The 20,456-nt window shown below is 38.2% G+C and overlaps 1 protein-coding gene across 1 annotated transcript in view; it reads right to left on the reverse strand.

Moving 5' to 3' along the window:
- BNC2 (basonuclin zinc finger protein 2) overlaps positions 1-20,456 on the reverse strand; it is a 320,822-nt gene that overhangs the window by 18,881 nt on the left and 281,485 nt on the right. The window contains exon 5 of the mRNA XM_088532024.1: positions 5,141-7,107. Coding sequence (XP_088388150.1) covers positions 5,141-7,107 — 1,967 coding nt within the window. The remainder of the gene's footprint in view (positions 1-5,140; positions 7,108-20,456) is intronic.

Genomic DNA, 20,456 nt, shown 5'->3' on the forward strand with positions numbered 1-20,456 from the left:
GATCACACTTGGCATCAATAGTTGCCTCATATATATTTATAAGTCACCCTGAGCAAATATTATTTTGTTTTTAAATTTATTCATGGGGTTCAATCACCTTTCCTACCTTGCAGAACACACAGAGACACAAACGCTCATTTTGTGAGAAAATTCAAAGGCAAATCTGAACAATTAATATTCTTACGCTAGTAGAAGAAAGACAAAGTGAAAAGTTCTTGCTTTGTTCCTCTGAACAGGTACATTGAAAATGAATTTATTTTATATACATTTAGATAATGATAAACGTGGTAACACATAATTACCAATACTGTGTACCAACCTAGAAAACAGAAACTTTAAAATTGCTGGTACTGAGGTGAAATGGTGCTCTGGCATGAACTAAGGCTGACAAAGATGGCTGTATTTCTCCTTAAAAACTGACAGCAGCTTATCAACAAGACCTATTCAAGGTAGAAGATCCATAAGTACTCATCTTGCATCAGTAGCTTTGGTCATTAAATTTCAGGGTCTTAACAAAAAGAGCCAGAAACTAAAAGTCAACTGTTTTAGGCTTCTTCTTCCAAATCTTCACTTCTGGAAGTTCTCTCTGTAACAGAGACTCTGAGATGAAACTGTATTGGCTATCTCTCTGGACAAGAAACAAGCATTCCTCCCTTCTATCTGCATGTCTTACCTGGGATTACCCCTGGAGCAGCTATACCTCCATGCTGGTTTCAAGGAGCAGTCACACCTATTTCTGTGTATGCAAACTGGTATCTGCCCAGGCAGGGTTCAGAAAAGCTGAGGCTGGGAAACAGATCCTGAGGGCACTGGCTCTCTGACAGGGTTCTCTCCTCACTTGAAGGGCAGATTTCCTACTGAGCCCATGAGGAACTCCCTTCACAAGGACATTTTTGCCCCAACAATGCACAGTTTTCCAGGAACTTATCTTCCTCTCTTCTTCCTCCTTTCCTTACAAAAGGACAAAAAAAGTCATTCTGTTCAAAGGAAGCTTCTGACACTGCATCTGTCCACTGACACCACTTTTATTATGGTTTCTTTTACTATTTACTCTCCACTGCCTTCCTGCAACAAGATATAACCTGAACATCTCACCTATAGAAGAAAAAGACATCTGAAGTAAATGTAACAGTAGACAGAAGAGTTAACTCAGGGACTGGTTGATAAAGAATAGAAAAAAAAAAAAAAGGTAGTTTTGACAATTGTAGAGCTTCCAGAAGAAGAAAGGGGAAGAACTTCTCTGTTTGGGGAAATGATCAGCTAAGGTTGATTTGATAAGTGCTTTTACTGGTAGATGGACTGGTAGATGGAAAAGGCAATGAAAGTCCCTTAAAAAAAATCTAGGGCCAGTGGAACCTGGCTATTCAAAAGCAATGCAATCTTTTTATAAAGAAAGGAAGTATTATTGATACTTTGACAGCAAATGCAGGCACTCTGCTTTCCTCTGCCCTATGCTAAAAAAATACAGATGGAGAAAGGCAGGACTCGTGAACCTTCTGTCCATCTGAACTCTAATTCACAAGGAATAGTGCTGTTTAGTCTAAAATCTTAGAATATATTCCAATCTTTCCCACAGATGCATATTTAAACAAGAATTGAGCTGGGCAAAGACAATTTCAGGAATGATGAAGGTCATTTCAGTCAACCCCCAACAGAAATTGCTGCAGGATGTGTGTCACCATGAAAGGTTGTGGCTACTACACAGGAATAAAAAGCTTGCTTCAGCCGAAGCATGGCAGCGCTTCCTCTTGATATGATCTACTACCTCCCTTCACTAACAGTATTCATTCACAACCCTATTGGAGAGATAATTAGACTGCTAGACTGAGGCTCAGCAATAGCATACGTACAGGACAGGGGAAATACAGGTGACCCTTTGATTAACCAGAATTGTGTTTTAAAGGATCTTACACGACATCAAATGTGTCTAACAAGGAATAGAAAGGAGTAGCCAAAATTATTTATCCTCATAAATAATCCTCTTTTTTTGAATATTTTCTCTATGAAATTATTAATAATACAAAATAACCTTACTAGATCTTATAAGTTATAGGATATGAAAAACTCCCTGTTATTTGAAATTAGTACTGAAAAAATCATATAATGTTACCAAAACTCAGAAATTCTAAGCCTCACTAGCCAGCCAAAAGACAGTAGACTTTCTGACTCACAACACAAACAAGTCAGTCACACAGACTTTTTCAAAAGTGTCCAAAAGAATGGAACAGCAACACATGACAAATATTCTCCAGGAATGCTTGCTATGTATTTTATGTGGCTATTTCTTACTTTTCTACAGCAATTAATAGCAAAATAGTCCTCAGCTTTTGAGTGAAATTGATTAAACTGACTAGAAGTTGTTCTTATTTTGCAATGTTATTAATTTACGTATCTAGTAAGTATGTTCGAAATGTTCTTTGTAATTGTTCTTGTAAGAGGTAGAAATTGTGCATTTAAGTAATGGCGCTCTCTAAGATAAATATGTATATTCAAAGAGAAGAAGGGCAAAAAAAAAAAAACAAATTGAATGCAAAAGTTTTGGGGGGGTTTACAGTTTGCAAGAAATAATACATTAATTTAACTTTTACTTCCTAAATTGATTTTTAAAGCCTTTTTTTTTTTCAGAGAGCATTAAATTATTAAAATGATTGCTTAAATATATAATCCACCATCTTTTACATGTTCTACATATGTGTACTTTTTGTGCAGGTCTAGGCATTGCACTTCTGGACAAGGCTGGATATCAGAGAGAATCTTTAAAGGTACTTCTTTCTGAAATATTTGAATGAACTATCAATAACCATAAAAATATGAATAGACTCTTTCAAGGTATTTCCAGACAAATTCTGCAGCCCTGGAGTGCTTACAAATCTGGAAAAACATCCAGCTTGAACAAGCACTCAAGTTATACTATGATTTTGAAATTTGAAGTGTATAACCACCCTTAAATCTCTGCAATGAATGGCTATTTTATGCCTATGTATTTCTGTTGTCCCAAATTCAGTAAATAACTGAAGCATATTCTGATTTTTAATACTAGAATTATAATGAAAAGATGGTCCCATGCCTTACACAATGCAAAATAATATGTAAATAAAAAATCTTTAAATATACAGCCTTCAATTTCAGTTCCTGAAACAAATATTTTTATGACTTCCTTTCAAATTGCTTAATAAGAATATCCTACCCAGCTCATGAAATATTTTCAAAATGTGTTTTTCTTTAAATGTTCAAGTCTCAAATATTATATATATATCATCACAGTAATCTCTTTATATATATATATACATATATACACACACACACACATATATATATATACACATACATATCTTCAGTATGCTAACTTTTTATTATTAGTATAATCTATCAGTGGTTTCCTACTGAAATTGAAGACTTCAAATAATATTCTGAGTGCAAAGCTAGCCATTTCTCACTTTGCACACTGAATGAAAAGCTGCTTTTCTTGGTACATAGCAGGCACTTTATAACTCATGTGAGGAAACTGGCCAATCAAACAGGATTGCACTATTAAAAAACCTATGTAATTTCAGGAACTGGAAAGGGTTGAACATAGTTAAGCCCAGCACGGAATATACCATTGAGGCACCAGTTCTTCAAAGGATTCTTCTACGTTTCCATTGTCAAATCTCAAAAAATTATCAGCAGAGATAGGAATCCTTAATTTAATTTTTACCTGCTTCTTATCCATATGGAACTGTTTTGTAATGTGTGTTCCTGTTTTTTATATTTCATGGATTTCATAAATGGCTAACAGGAGACATGAGATACTCAGGGACTAGACTTTACATCAAAATAGTGAGTTTGGGTCCTCAATCTCCTCAACATTAAGTTGCTTTCATTTTATATGACATGAAATATTTGCTTGCAAACTCTATCAAGTTCAGTGAAAAAAAAGATAAAGGAATGTGTGTGAAATGTTTATCTAGGTTTAATTTCCTTCCTGTGTCTGCTGAATTTTTACAGCATAATGAAAAAATATGAAACACAAATAAAGGAAAAGGATGAACCAATCTCACCACCACTCTATGAACTCCGTGTTTTGTTATGTGACAATATGATCATCATCACATGTGAGAACTTTCATCCACAAGTATGAAATAACTGTGTTAACCTACCACCTTGACAAATTCCATTTATATTACATTTTCCTTAGGAATCAAAAAGAACAGTGTATTAAAAAAAAAAAAAAAAAAAAAACCTACGAGGTTAAGGACCAGCTGCTTCTGTTTAAGCCCAACTGTTTCAGTATTGATGCAGCATAGCTAGGGTATGATGTCATCTGACAGCCCAGCAGAATATACCCTTGTTGATCTTAATAATATGTACGGGTCTAGCCTCTCCTTTCTGAGTGCACTGAATTCCCATCAGTGGGGAAGGGAGTTGCTTACATGCGGAAAACAGGCTGGACTAAATGGCCATACTGGACAGAAAGATGTAAGTTCTCCTAAAGAGAGAACGATTTTCTTTTACTTTCCACTAGTTTGCTACAATGTACCAGTCAGCTTTAAAAACTGAAGAAAAGAAAGAACATTCTTTTACTGCTTCCTGCTTGCTTTCATATGGTCCTATGGAGATGGAAATCATTCTTTTATACAAGTCTTTCCATTTTATCCCTCCCTCTTCTCCTTCCATCCATCCATCCATCTATCCATCCATCCACCTATCCAAACATCCATTAATCCATTCGTCCCTTCCCCTCCTTCCTAGTTCAATGTTTTAAAGTGCATTCATGAAGATTTTTGTATTGTATACAATTGACTAAATATTTAGTAGAAGCTTTTCTTGGTATAAAAGCTGCAGGGAGAAGAAAATGAATGTAATAAAAAGCTGCAGCTTATAAACAGAAGTACAATACACAAATGTTCACAGGCACATAGAAAGAATAATGACATTTATTATCTAGCCAGTCACATAAGATGATGGCAGACATACACTATTCTGAGTGCCAGGCAACAATGAAAATCGTGAAGTGATAAAACTCTCTCAACATCATGGGAACATGATTGTCACTTGCTATTACTGTGCATCTCTCTATCTCTTTATACACCCTAAACTGCCTATTCTTACATAATTCAACACATTTAATAATGTAGAAAATCAATTAATATTTACTGACCTGTCTCTGCTTCTCCGTGATGGGAAGGCAGCATTACAGCCAGCCACCGTGCAGACATGCATCTCTTTTAAATGAACGTTTCTGTAGTGAAGCTTCACGCTGTAGGAACTCTTGAAACTCTTCTTGCACACATAGCAGATCTTGGGGTCTGGGCTTGAGCAGAGCTCGCCTTCAGGGGAGAACTTCTGAGGGCTGCTGTAGTTGAATGTGGAAGCGAAACTTTCATGAAGGGCTGCCATACTGGCACTGCCTCCATTGTACAGTCCATATTGGCTCATGTAAAACATATCGTATGTAGGGTCTGTGTACTCTTCCTTCACCTTAATGACATCCTGGTTAGAAGAGTCATTGTGGTTTTCATCTGGCCTGTCACCATGCATCATGGATTTCTCACCAGGTTCATGCAGGCGATCGTCACCTTCCATGGATTCCTCGCACAGTTTGGGCTCTGAGGACTCCGACTCATTTTCGTAGTCTCGCTCATGCTCTTGGTCTTCTGAAGTCATGCTATCTGCCCTTCTTATCTCCGGTCTGGAAATGCATCTGCTTCTGTCAGTCTTGGAAAAGTCTTTCACTGACAGACCAGGGCTCATTTCCTCCTGAGAATGGCAGTGATTGTCATGACCAATATCATTCACCATTGTGCTGCTGTCGTTCACCTCCTCCTCATCATCATCAAACTCATCGGCAGTATCGATAACTTCCTTTTCTATTTTAACTGGCATGCTTGACTTCCTTGGCTTCTTCTTAGGGGCAAGATCAGCATTAGGCTCCGGGGTGGGCATCAGCACTGAAGGTACAGATGACTCTGAAGGAGGAGGAGGATGCTGCTCCATGCTGCTCACTGCTGGTATTATGGGACTGGTGGGAAGGGATGTTGGTGGACTCACCATCTCCCCAGGAGTAAGTAAATTTCTGTAAAAAGGAGGAACAGGTTGGACAGTCTTTAAAGCTGGAAACACCAGCTGACTAGGAAGAGGGTTCTGTAGTACAGGGTCTAGAGGAGGAGTGGTAAATCCCATCGGTGGACGCCCAGGGCTTGTTAAAGTTAGACTGGACTTGGTACTTGCTATGACAGGAGTGGCGGCACCGGATGTAGCACGAATTAAATCTTTGTCTCGGTTATTCCTTAGCATAGGCATGTGGAGGCGAGGGTTGGGGTTTGCACTGTGACGATTACGACTTCTGAGTGAACTGAAGACCATATTGCAGCCTTCAATAGTGCACCGGTGCTTGATTTTCAGGTGAACGGCATTGTAGTGGATTTTCAGAGTACCTTTGTCATAGAAAGTTTTACCACATGCATTGCAAAACACTCTTCCCTTCCTCGAAGCAGACCCCATTCTTCTCATCCTGTGAATGCGGAATGAGCTTTTTGTGTGCTCTGTTTTGGATAAATCATTGACAGGAGTTGATGTCTGGACAGGAGAGACGCAGGCTGGCTCAGTTTTGGGCTCGACATTTGTGATGCTGGTCAAAGCATTCCTGCTGGATGTTTGCTCGTTCTTGAAAGGTGTAGGGGAAACTTCAGACTCACTGCTCTCATTATATTCATTTTGGGTTGTAAGGCTTGGTTCACGCAGCCTCATTGCTGGCTGTTCCAACAGGAGGCCGTTTGGAGGCAGCCCCAGCAGTGGAGCAGAGACTGGATTTATGTACTGGAATGGAAGTAAAAATGCAAGGCTGTTCGGGATGTTTTCGAAATGATGAATGCTGGAGGGGTTGCTATTCTCCAGGTGAGCAAGGAGACTCGGGCTCCTGGTGCGATTATTGCTTTCAATAAAAGTCCTTATATCTGAATCTGTCTTTGAAGATGGCACAGCCACAGCCTGCCCTTCTTTTTCTTGAATTGCCATCAGCTCCACAATGGATTTGGTTTCTCCAAATCTCAGAAACTGCTGAAGGGTAATGATCTCTTCTTCCCTGGACATGATGGCCCAGCGGTCCAGCACCTTGCCTGCAGCATCCTAGAGGCCATATCAAAGAAACAACAAAGAAAAACACAAAGAAAAAACTTATTGATTCTGCATAATTATTGAATTCAATAGAAAGTGCTCTGCTGCCTGCACATGAAACACTAAGCTAAAGAAAACAACAGGCAAACTGTATTAACAGAAGTAGACTAAAAAAAGCAAACTTTTCAGCCATGCAAATATAGTAATTAGAGTCACAGTTAGGGAAACAGATTGAGTTTAATAATGTCAGAGCAAACAAAATGTAGACCACTGGGGCTCTGTGATCTAAAATGCATTCAATACTGTTATTTTAACAACAGTGATCTATGTACTGTGCAACTCTTCAGCTTACACTGGCTTAAGGTACGAATTCTTGCCCTGCACTCTATTGTAAAATACCCAAATTGTTCCTTAATCTTAACTAAATGGTGACACTACAAAAAAGAGTTAAATAAATGTTAGATTTGCTTCTTAAATATAAGTAGTTTTAAGTCTGAAGCAACTCACAAACTATCCTCTGAAATAACTGCAAAAAATGTTAATGTATGGCAAAAGATCTTAAAAATAGCATATAATACTAGCATATTATTCCTTTTCTTTCCTTTCTTTTTTTTCCCATGAGACCAATACTGAAAAACACATTCATTACCAGCTTGCATCTGAAGGCAGATATTGAGGAATCGGTTTTAAGTATAACTAGACAATTACTGGCAATTGATTGGAAGATTGCAATCTTGGCATGGTTTAGACTTAAGACATGAATTTTTTGCAGCCTTGTTATAATGGCAGTTACAAATATTTAAAAAGTAAACATCTGATGGATGTAGATAGCATAAATGTGTAAAAATGTTGTCTCTTAACATTGCCTTCTGATAGCAAGGGAAAAATCCAGAGAGAATACACATCAGTAATCACTAGACTATCTGTTGTTAAATATACATTAAAAAGCATTTCACACTTTCATTTTTGCTAGTAAGCATGAGATTTGCCTGGAGGTAGGACTTAAAAATTCTGCAATGTAATGTCAGGCAATCCATTCCAGCATGTATTGATAAAAACATATTAAAATACTTATATAATGAATACATCATTTTATTGGCATCTTTCCTGTTGGGCAAATGCTGGACATATCATCAGCACCCTAACTATTACCAACAAGCACTGTTGCAGGCCATCAAACCAGAATTATTCCAGTGCTTCCTCATGCATTAAACAGTCTGAAAACTTTGCAAGAAACTCAATATGATCTCTAGTCTTTCTAGATCTTGAACATCAGCTTCAGAACCTAGCTGAACACTCTGCAAAACTCACTAGCCCCTTTTTGATTAAGAGCCTGGACATTTTTTGAAATTTTCAGGCTCAATTATTATTTCCCAGTCTTCAGAGAATTGATTCTTTCCTCTTTCTTTCCCACCCTCCATTTTCCACATAACTAGAAAATGCAATTTACTCCAGCAGAAAAATAGATACTTAATTCTGATTAGACCTGTTTTTCATTATTCCAGTCTGATTTCTGTTACCTCCTGATGCAAAGTTAATAATTAAGGTGAATGCCACAGCAAAGATGTGACTGTAAAGCCTTCTGAAGGACTCCATTCATGACAGTTTATACTCAAGCTTTACAAGACTGGGAAATCTCCACCCGTAGCCTAATAATGGAATATCCTTGAACAGACTCTCATCCAGTTGACCAAGATGCAGAGACCCAGAAGCCATGTCTATGCCTTAACAGTTCAGTAAAATGTCTAAACTCACAAGCTCTCTCTATCCCTGAACTGTTTAGTGTGAATCGACGTGGAGATTAAACAAAGGGCATCATGCAGATGATAGTCCTGCTTCACAGCATTGGTCAGGGCATGTCCCCAGCTTTGAAAACTTTTCAAAGGCACTGTGGACATCTCTAATTTCTGTGCTCTCCCACTTCTACACGTCTGATGGATGTGAGCAAGTGTGCTACAGGAAGTCAGTGCAATGCAGCAGAAATTACAATGAGTATCAAAAACAAAGCAACAACAAAACAACAGCAAAAAAGAGAAGGAAGAATAAATATACATTTAAAGACTCTAAGAGTATATTTTCTTTCCGTCCAACTAACTTTGGCTACTTTCCCTGTGAATGTGACCTAAAGCTTCTCATATTTACTTCGCCCACAGCTTCCAGCTAGCCAAAATGGTTTGATTTCTTGAGCAATTCCCATGTGTCCAGAACTGGACACAGTTCATATTTTGGTCTCCAGGCCTTTGCCATCACCTCTGACTCAATCTATACCACACACACTTTTATTCCAAAGCCACAGGTATTCAGGTCTTCTAACTGTAACTTGCATTGTTGGAAGATGAAAATGATGCTAATTTATACTGCTTATGTGTATTGAATTAGGACTCCTATCTGCAGCCAACTGCAGGCTGCTCTGAAATGCACTACTGCTAGTAATTTGTTTTGTTTTGCTTTAACTTGTAAATCACTCACGGCTTAAGTAACAGATGTGTGCTTTATAAACGTGAATATATAAGTAAATAAAAATTATATGCTGCCCACTTGAGACTAACTCATGAGAACAGTAGGTACAGACTCCCACAAGTCTGATGATGGGACTAGTCATCTCACATGTTGGCAGTGGATCTTGCTGTTCACATAACACACAACAGGCCTCCCTCATGCTGGGGCTCTCGTCACACTCTCTGGGAATTATTCCACAGCCTAACTCAAAGACACCATCAGTGTTTATCCGATCTAGCTCTTATAGAGACCTCTCTACCTTTCGTTTCATTTACTTAAGGCAAACACTAAAAAAAAAATTTGGATATCCAGTAAGGAGAGAGAGACTTACTTACAGGGTCCAATAAGACCCACTGATCACAGAGTTCTACAGTTACAGGTTTGATCGCAGGAGCTTATCCTTTAATGTTATAAGAGAGTAGGGAATCAGAAAGCTAGTCTTAAATGACTCTTGCCTACTCGTACGGGTTGCATCGAGCACTAATACAGCTGAGGAATGCTCTCTATTCCCTGATCCTCAATCTATAAAGTGAGTCTCAGGCATTACGACCTTCAGGACCAAAAGGAACTTTACAGAGTTTACCACAGCAGTGATCAAGCCAGCAAGTATAAGAGAGGCTGTTGTCATCAGACATGTAAATGTATTTTCTAGTTTTGCTTTTTGACAGTTTTGGGGATAACCTATATTTTATTCTTCTTCCTGTAAGTGCTACATGAACTGATGTATTTGAGAAGTTTAAAAATATTTTAGATAAATAGGTAAATAGATAGAGATGTGCTTATATGTTTAGGTATCTCCTAATATATATTTTTTATTTTTTGAAAGAAACTTTGAAAATACTTTTGTCTTCTGAATGAAGAAATCAGTCTTTTAAAAAAAAAAAACAAAAATGTGGCATTTTACTTTCAATTTGTATATAATTAACTTTTAGCTAAAATAAGAATATATTTAATAGCTAAACTGTGTTTAATTTTTAGGAAGAAGCTTTTTTTTTCTTAACAAAAGTAAAGAAAAATTGCACAGTTGCCTATATTTCTTAGAAAGCATACTACTGTATAGGATACTGTATAGGACACGCTTCAGTATTTACATAGTGATGGTTTTTCTACAAATCACCAACTATGTATTATGCAGAACTAGATAAAGAGTGAATAGGAATGTCATTTTTTGATAAAACTTAAAATTAAAAAAAAAAATCTAACCATTATCCCCTTTGAATTAAGCTATAACTAGCAAGGGATCTCTCTATATATGGTAATACTTGATTAGAGGTTCAAGTCCTTTCTTACATGTAATCGATTTCTTGTTTCTTACAATCTCTCATGCTAAATTTTCTCCCCAAAGCCATTAAATCATATCCACATTTAAATATTTCATGACAAAAGGTTCCAATTTATATTACTTTTTTCAGCTTACTACTGATTAAGCCAAGCCTCCTGTGACAATGTGTATAAGGAAGCCAGCGAGTGAAGATATACCATGCATGCTCGCAGCTATAAACCAGGCAGTAGACAAGTAAGCTGAACCTCTACAGCATACAACGATGCTCTCCCTTCTTTGCCCAAAAAGCCTTATACTTGTTTTTGTTTTATTTTATATGCATGGGTAGCCCTCTATTTCAGATGGAGATAAATTTTTAATCTTGAAGTCATATAAAATTAGCCTCCAAGGGTAGAAGACATAACACTGGATCTTTTTCTAAATAAAAACACACACTTGACTCTTCTCTGTCCCATATACGTATATGTATTTATTATCTGTATGGATGAAGCTTCACATACACACATACTGCATTAGATCTATAAAGCCATGTCATGGTTAATCATCCCGAACCTGTCTCCTGATTTTTGCTGACCTGTGGGTTAGCAAGAGATGTGTCAGGATATGTTAGGATACATCATGTTTTAAACTTCTGGGTCAGATCAGAGCAAGTGATAGGCCTCATGATGATTATCTCAGATGATACAAATAGGCTACAATAGAAGATGGACACAAAGTTCACTCTAATTTGTAAGAGTTTAATTGGGGAGAACTATGAAGAGGAGTCTTGATTCCCGGGGGGCCTTTGAGCTTTGCAAATTTTAAGCTTTTGATTCAGCTTGAAAACCTCCCAATTTAAAAGCTGCCAATTTAGAAAATAAGGACAGTCTATGCAAACATGCACCTTCAGCCTTGAACTTTTGTTATGAAAACAGTTGTTTTAAACACTCACTTTTTGTGCCTACATTATCTTGATGTAATTTCATATATATATAGGCACATGCATTCACACAGACACATGTACATATGTTTACATGTTTGCAGATCTGTTTTTATCTCACTAATTAACTTCTTGGCATAAGTAAAAGAAAGTGTGTATATATACATATATGCAGGACTGAATACACAATGAGAGAATATTATACAAGAGATAAGATTAATAGAAAGGTTAAAAAGACGTAAAAATGCTTTTTAAACAAACTTCACATTCCGGGAAGCACTCAAGGATTATTTTCGGGCACTATTTTAAGCAAGCCAGTGCTAATCACACGTCAGTCTTCTCTGAACCCTTCTAAAACAGCTACATATTTCTTAGTTGATCTTGAGGAAGTATTTTGAGTGCAGCTGTAATGATTGAAAAGAAGACTGAAACCAACTGATTTGGTCATACTAGAATTGCAGAGGATGGCCTTAATTAGGGTGTAGACAGAAAAAAAAAAATCAACATTTGTTTCTGATAAAGAAAACCCTACATTATTTTCAGGATTTAGGGTTTGTTGGTTTTGTTTGGCTGAATTTCCCAGAAGCATCTCTTTACTTGCCATTATTAAATTTCAAGCTGCTGCACTATGGGCAGTCCTACTACTCCAGTGGCAAAAGTGACCAGTGTGTTACTGGACACCAAATCACCTTTGCACAGACATGACAAGCAATGAGCAACACTGCTTGATCCTTTCTGAGCATCTGTGCAAAAGCCATAGACACGAGCAAGGTGAGTAAGCCCTATATCTAGCTTTTCATAGAAATAATGTATTCTCATACTCACTTTCCTGATAGGCATTTTTACCATGCTGAACCAAACGCATCTTTGCTCCTTTAGATGTGAGAAAAAGGTGTGCATACTTGCTCACTGTGATTGTACATGCGCAACTGATATGGGATTTAACACACCTGGACTAAAAGCCATGGCTGAACTTTTTTGTTCCCTCATCCGTCACTTTTCACCCACCTCCCAGCAGCCCCTCCTTCCCCAACCAAAACTATATGAACAAACTCCTGTTGAACTGTCAGCAGTCCTTTCCTTGAGTTATACTGCTGCGGCGGGAACCAACACGGTGCAGCACTACTGCGTTCTCAATCAATAATGGAAATCTTTATCTGTGAGCTTCACTGCAGCCTCCACTGCACCAGCAAAAATCAAAAGCAATGGATCTTCTTCCCCTCTAACCCCCGTCATTTTTCTTCCCAGTTGGAGTTGCTTTCTTCCCCCACCAAGGCCTGGAGGCTACTAGTATGTGACAAAAGGGGGAAAAGAAAAGGACGTTGTCTTTCCCCAAAGCATCAATAAGAAGGACATTTCCACTGTGTATTCAGTGAAGAGTAGCAGGACGGGGGTTATGTTCACTTCTGCCTATACGTCTGCTTATATTTACTTTTGCTGCCAGGTATAAAAAGGTATTTATTTGCTGCTCAGACTTCAGCTCTCCTTATGCATTCAGCAGAAACAAGCTTTGCACTTTCCACCAAAAGGACCCCAAATACAAACTTTTGTATACCATAATTGATATGGTAGACAGCAGGTCAAATACAACTGCACTGTAAATGTGGGGCAATTCCACTAACTGTCCTGGAGTGTAAATTTAACTTAACTTAGCATTGCAAGACTTTGTGGAGCCTAACCTATTCAGACACTGGGGCAGGGAGGATGGACACCACCGAACAGGGTGGTTGTGTGATGATGCTCAGGAGCACAGCACAACAGCTCGGGGGTGAACTTGAAGAGCACCAAGTCCTGCTGGAGCTGCAGATGGAGCCCAAGGTGGGATGCAAAAGCTGTAGCTGAAACCTCACCAGGACATTGCCGTTAGCCACCACACTCTTGCTTAATGGCCTCTGGGGTCTTTGCCGATCGGAAGTATATGCATGTCCTCTGTTTTATATCTCATCCCTAAGGCATAAGTCAGCAGCACAGATCCCTGCGTGATCAACCTGCTGTTTCTGCAATAACATACAGGGAGCAGTATTCACATATGGGATGTCTAACACATTGCTGTCTTCCAGAACCAAACTTCTCCTTAGGTCACCCCAATTGCAGAACCCCTTTCCATTTTCTAGGTCCCACCACCCTTAAATAAGGTTACTGTATTTGAAAGCATTGCCCTTGAAAGATGATGACATTCTGTCAATGTCCAACCAAAAGGAACCTGAGGAAAGAACATCTTTTACAAATGGAGGAGAGGGGAGACTGTTTTCTTAAGGGAAACATCATTTGAACTCTTTCCCATTCTTCACAAATGTGTATTCACCTCTGCAACTCCAGTAAAACTATTAGGATGCAAAGGCACTGTTTCTAAATGCTTCTGCTGGTTTTTAAAGCATATTGTTTGACTTTTGATAAAATATGCACTTTGTTATGGAATGCTGCTGATTATGGACCTGATAAGAATTTAATTCATAAGAAATGATTGCTTTTTTTCTGAATAACACTGTGTACAGAATTTTTCTTTTTAGAGATATGATAGATCACTGTGGGGTTCCATCATACTTAAGCACAGCAGTTTCGCTCTCATTTAGTCATAGCAACTCCATCAAGCACCTCTACAGCTGTCTGCCTAACAAGTTTTTGCACAGTCAACCTATGTCCACACTCAGAGGAAGATAAGCTAAGCACAGTAAGAACCTGACGTTCTCTTTACTTGTACTAATTTTTAAAAGATTTCTAAAGACTTCATTAAATGAGCAAATTAGTATAAGGTGATCAATGTCAGCTGCTTCATGGTATCTGTGCAAGTACACATTTTGATGCACAGTGAAGGTGAGGAACTCTTCCTGCCTTCATCAAATTGTAGAATACCAAGATTTTATGGAAAACAAGCATTCAAATCCTTTAAAGAGCTTTCTAATTCACAGTTTTGGATTACAAGTGTAGAGAAATATTCTGATGCCTTTGCTTTCACAGAAGCCTGTGAGAATGGAAAATTCATTTAAATGTTTCCAAAGTAGCTTTGCTACCAACTCAGAGAGAGCAACGGATGGTGTTCCCCTTAGGCTGACATGGCTCCTAAGGCAATCGAACCACCAAGCACAGTGTATACGAAGCCTTTCAGACAGAACGAACTGCCATGGATGCTACTAGATAGGATTTAAACAGACAATGTAATGCATGCAGCAAAACACTGAAATAATTTCAGTTATGAATCAACTTTTTCTAGTCTTCCACTGTTCAAACCAAGCCTGTAACAACAGTACTGCATGCAAGTTGACAGCAGATATCCTGCACACACAGAACACCTATCACGAATTTTCAAATGCACTTTCACCATTTTTTAATGCACAACTGCATATTTAACTATGCGGGAGTTAATGAAATGTAAAAAAAAAATTGTATCGTTACTCTCAGTCCCTGCAATTGCTTGTGTTTTAACTGTTTTGTGTCATAATTCACTGAGAAAAAGAATTATAGTTTCTGAAATCGGGCAGTCTCTCTGAATTCAGGAAGCTCCTTAAATGTCTCTCTTAGTGCCTCAGTTTCACCCACACTGAAAAAATAGCACAAAATTTTTACAAGAAGCAGGAGACATTCACAAAGAGCACCAATGAGATACTGCATTTGCAATACACAGGGCCACAAGAGACACCCAAGTTCTTTTCAGCCAAGACATTCGCTAATGTACAATCTGATAATACCAACAAATCATCATGTCATACATTCCTGCAGCTGCTCTGTGTAACATGCACTGCACCAAAGATAGATACCAAGGCAAACTATCTGTCAGCTCAGAAAAGATGATCAGATTGTGCCTTTCTCACTTCAGATCTTCAAAACCTAAACTCAATGCAAACGTAACAGCCTATGGAAAATCTAAGCAACGGAAGCTGGGTGTTCCTGGACGTTTAAGAAAAACTTCCAGAGAAGTCAATATGATATTTGCCTTGTCAGGGGCATAGTAAGGAATTAAGAAGTTGCCCAGTGACAGAAAAACTGGAGTGAAAGTGCCGATAGTTATAAACTGGATTTCATTACGTGCTTGGTCCTCTAACTGAATACAAAGTTGTGCCTCAATAAAGAGATTCAGCTGTGCTATATGCTAGGTATATGAATGGCAACAGAAACATGAGATTGATTTCATCTTTAGTATTCATTAGGGGACTATGCATTATTACTTGCAATATATACAAAATGATCTTAATGAGGCTCTTTCCCTTTGATTGTTTTCTCCCAAAACATACACCAAGAAAAACAGGTGTATCATAGGCGGCCATGGGATGCAAAAGGTAGGCAGATGAGCACAGAACTGACACCAAAGAGACAAAGGTCACCGGACTATAAAAATGCTATGGCACATGAAGTGAGTTATCTGTTTGCACATATTATGGGCACTGAAATGCAAAAGAAAGTGAGGGAAATTATATTACAGTGTACAAAGTAATAATAACTGTGCCTGCATGTCTTAATACCCTCTTGTCCCAGCAGTCCTGACTTTCTAGGCAGCCCACTTCTCCACATTAACAGTAGTCATTTGGAGAGCAGCAAACGTGCCATTAGAAGCACTTTTACAAGTGTATATTCATCCACCAATTAGCTTAATGTGGCCGCTTTCTGCATATTTTCTATCCAGGCTTGCACAAATCTTATTAATATTTCCCCCCAGCGCTTTGACAGATTACCTTGTCATTATGCATCCTGGAGCCTTTTAAACAATGTGGGTAAACTACTGTTTGCGAGGTTAATGACAATTATCCCCTAATTACTGCATAAGTCACTCAGTCCACTTTATCTCATAGGCAGGGTTCTGCTCTGTGTATCTGCCATTGTGTCACTGTAAATGAATCTTGTATAGCTATGTTTATCTGTCGTTGTCTTGTAAATTACACTGACAGAAGAATGAACAAATTACTGTGTGTCATCACTTAAATACGGCTTCTGATAAAAAAAAAATCCCACAAGCACAGCACTTGAATTTTAGCCTGATGACAATTAGTAAACACATATTTAATGTTTTGGGAGATATATTTCATAGGGGATGGGACACAATGTGGTGAGAGAAGGCTCTGAAGTGATAAGACTAAGGATGGTAAAACAGAGGAAATACAAAAACTACAGTAATATTAGTTCCATTATCACCTCCTGAGAACTTTTCTGCTATTTTAACAGTTAATAGATGAGCCAGTGGTATTTTCCAAACCATCTCATATTCAGGGTTGTGCTGCATTCCACAACTTCCATTGTTTCTGACCACATCCACATAGGCTTTTTTTTAGCAGAGAAATCCAAGCACAAATGGGAACAGAATATGATCCATAAAACCACAGGCTACGCTAATTTAATGGATGCATTTTAAAACACTATCAAAGTAGATTAATAATTTTGATCATGTCTGTCCTTATGAGCCCCAGTGACTTCAACAGGATCAGTGCACAAGCCAGGGCAGGATCTGGCAGGCAGCACTGAAGTCAATGTATTGACTTTTTTTTTTTTTTTAGCATATTGCCTACTGTTTTCCACAGTGCCTGCACTTTGGGTCACCTCCTTGGTGTAATTAAAGTAAAAAAAATTCATAAGTTCAGTTCACTGATTGAGGTATTTCTGCTTCAAGAGAAGAAGATAGAATTGGTAAAAAAAAAAAAAAAAAATCATATCCATTCTTTTAATGCAATTTCAAGCCGCAGTTAAGGGTACTCCACTGGTAGGACCAGTGGAGATGACACATGCCCTGCTTTGAGAAAGCTGACTTCTCATTGACCCCGATTGCCTCCTTCACCAAAGACTTCCTTCACCAGTAGCTTCAGTAAAAGCAGCTGTACGCAGAGGCAAAATAAGTCTGTGAGAAGAAATGATTTGGGACCAGTAAATAAGAACACTTTTCAGAAAAACAGCTGCCTCTTAAACACTGCTTTTTCATGTATTGTTCTTGGCAAAGCAACTGAGTTACAATCCCAGGAACCAGAGCTCTAGAGCCCCCTAGGCAAAAGGTATAACAGAGGCAATTCAGTCCCACTCTGTCTTGGAAGGTCTCTTCTTGGATCAGAGAGGGCTCTTTATTCCTGTTTCGGATTGCTGACAATCGCATTAATTGCAGAGAGCTGGTAATGAGTGCAGAGCTGTTCGTAACTCTGACTACAAAATCGATTTCCTCACGAACTAGGTGCAGTCCCAGCACAGGAGGCTCCTGTCACCATGGCCCAGAGCAGTCACTGATTCCTCTCCCTAAACCTGACATTCACTTTTACAATAAGGATACTTCCCTGCTTGCCAGACAAATGGATGATTCATGAAGTGAGACGCTCTTCTGGGCACTTACGTGAAACTGTCAGTATTGCATATCTAGCAGGAGGACCAGTGCAGGGCAGTGGCACTATCATGCCTCCATCCTGCTATGAAGTTAAACAGCAGTGCATTTAACACCTTTGAGGACATGCTCATATCCATGATATACATCATATATATACACACACACACAACATATGTATGTATATACATAGGTGCATATGTATATACACATACATACACATCCCTATGTGTAATGCATTCACACACAATACATGTATTTATAAGATAATGGTGCATATTTGCATAAAGTAAAATATATTTGATATTGACTTAAATTTCACATGGCTGTTCATTTAGCCAACAAATATATCCTAAAATTCAGCACCACCTAGTGCAGTCAAAAACGTGGAAGCCAGGAGTATAATATGAAAACTGGAGCAGAGTAGAGCTTCGGAAGGGGAAGAATATGACATTCAAAATGCTCCCAAAGAAAAATGAAGTCTCAGACTTCTCCAAAAGCTGGTGATTATATAATGCTATTCAGTAACTTATTCTAACATATGAAATCTTTTTATCACAGTAAAATGTACATTTACTTTATTGGATTAAGATAGTTTCATATTCAGAAAGAACAGATAAACTAAGATACAATAAAATTACTGATATGACTGGAAATAGAAGTGATTTGTATGGAACATGCGCAAGGAGTGCACCTCTAACCATACTCTTATTACAGGTTGCAGGAAAAGCTGTAGTGAAGTCTGAAGAAAATGTTAACAGCTCTCACTGCGAGGGATAACTGAAAAGACTGATTGATTTCGAGTAAGCACTACCTCAAGGGTTTTGGTCCCACTAGGATTGATCTTTGTGCCTGTCCTGTGTTCAGTCAATGCAACTTCCAGCAGGGTATCTGCTGCAGATATAAATGGAAGTGCCGCAGTAATCCTCCACACTCCCTTCAAGTGTGTTGTTTTTCTCTACTAGGGAGAAGTAAACCCAATGCCGTTGAAGACAAAGTGTCTGCAAGGGATGACTACAAGTGTTTATGGATACAAAGCACTATCAGAGTCATGTACAATAATATTCAAAGTGTGCATGTATAAGTCATTAGTAGTTCTCTTTGAAATCATTGGCCTCTGCCCTCTGCTAATGGCACTGTAACTCCGTATACAGAGGAAAGTGTTATATACTTGTAATAGGAAAGTTAGTTATGTCACATCAAATGAAGTTGAGGATTAGCACTTGCCTTCTCTGCAGGCAAGACTGGGTCCAAAATCCAATATTAACTTGCAAGGGCAGGGAACAAAGGCTAGCTCCTACGGGGGAAAATTGTGAGACTAGTTTAACAGAGCAACTTTGATGAAAAACCTTGGAAAAATAACAAAATGAAATTAGATGACAGCTAAGAAATCAAATACTAGAAGTGTTCAGTAGCAGTGTTCATTTTTTTCAAAATTTTCCCTCTACTTTGCATTTTTTCTTTCCACACATTTCTGGTTTCATCAGCTTTCTTCAAACAATCTCCAGAGATACTTAGTTGCAGAGAGCACCATTCATTAAGGAAAATTATTTACATAGGTATTATTAAATTTTGCTTGAGATCTTTTACATTTAAATGAAAACGTGTACCTTTGATCTAAGGCTGATTCAAAAAGCTAAGTGATACTTTGTATGGACTTAGATCAGCAGGTGGTAAAGGTTGAAGTAAGCAGGAAAGCACTATAAAATTGAACATGTACACAGTGGTAACAAGACAGCTCATTTATAGCTTGCTTAGGAAAGAAAATTCGAAAGAGGAACTTAAACACCATTACATTTACAAATGTTTAAAAAAACTAAACCCAGTATTTTTCTGTATTCATCACTTCCAGATAATTTTGCACACTCTGAGGTTTTAGCTATTCTCCCAACAATTGTAGAAGGAAAACAAAAACAATTTTTTCATAAGTATTTATGTTGAAAAGGACATTGGAAGACAGAAAACCCATGATGAACCAGACAGAAGAAGGAACAAGAAAAACTAAACGTTGGAGATGAACAAAAAATACTCCAGAACCATTGGCCTCTCCCTCTCTTGAGGCAAAATCCCTGTTCTCCAAACATTATGGGAGCTTTATTTGGTAAATTCTTCAAGGTTGAGCCATGCTGAGACCTGTGCTCCCCTTCTCCTTCCTACAGCCAAATGCCTGGTAGGGTAAGCGTTTATGAAAACATAGCTCATGTGTAAAAAATCATTATGTCCATTTTGTAGCTCCAGAGTTACTGTTTGAACTTCAGGTGCAAATGACCTAATGGTTTTGAAACTCAATTTCAGCTAACAAACTGTACCTATTTTCAGGGTTTAAAGAGGGGTGCAAGCCAGCTATCAAAAATCTTATAAACTATAAACAT

This window comes from Tinamus guttatus, unplaced genomic scaffold (genome assembly GCF_059628265.1).
Source record: "Tinamus guttatus ecotype Peru unplaced genomic scaffold, ASM5962826v1 Tinamus_guttatus_pri_ptg000450l, whole genome shotgun sequence".
In the NCBI taxonomy this organism is placed as follows: Eukaryota; Metazoa; Chordata; class Aves; order Tinamiformes; family Tinamidae; genus Tinamus; species Tinamus guttatus.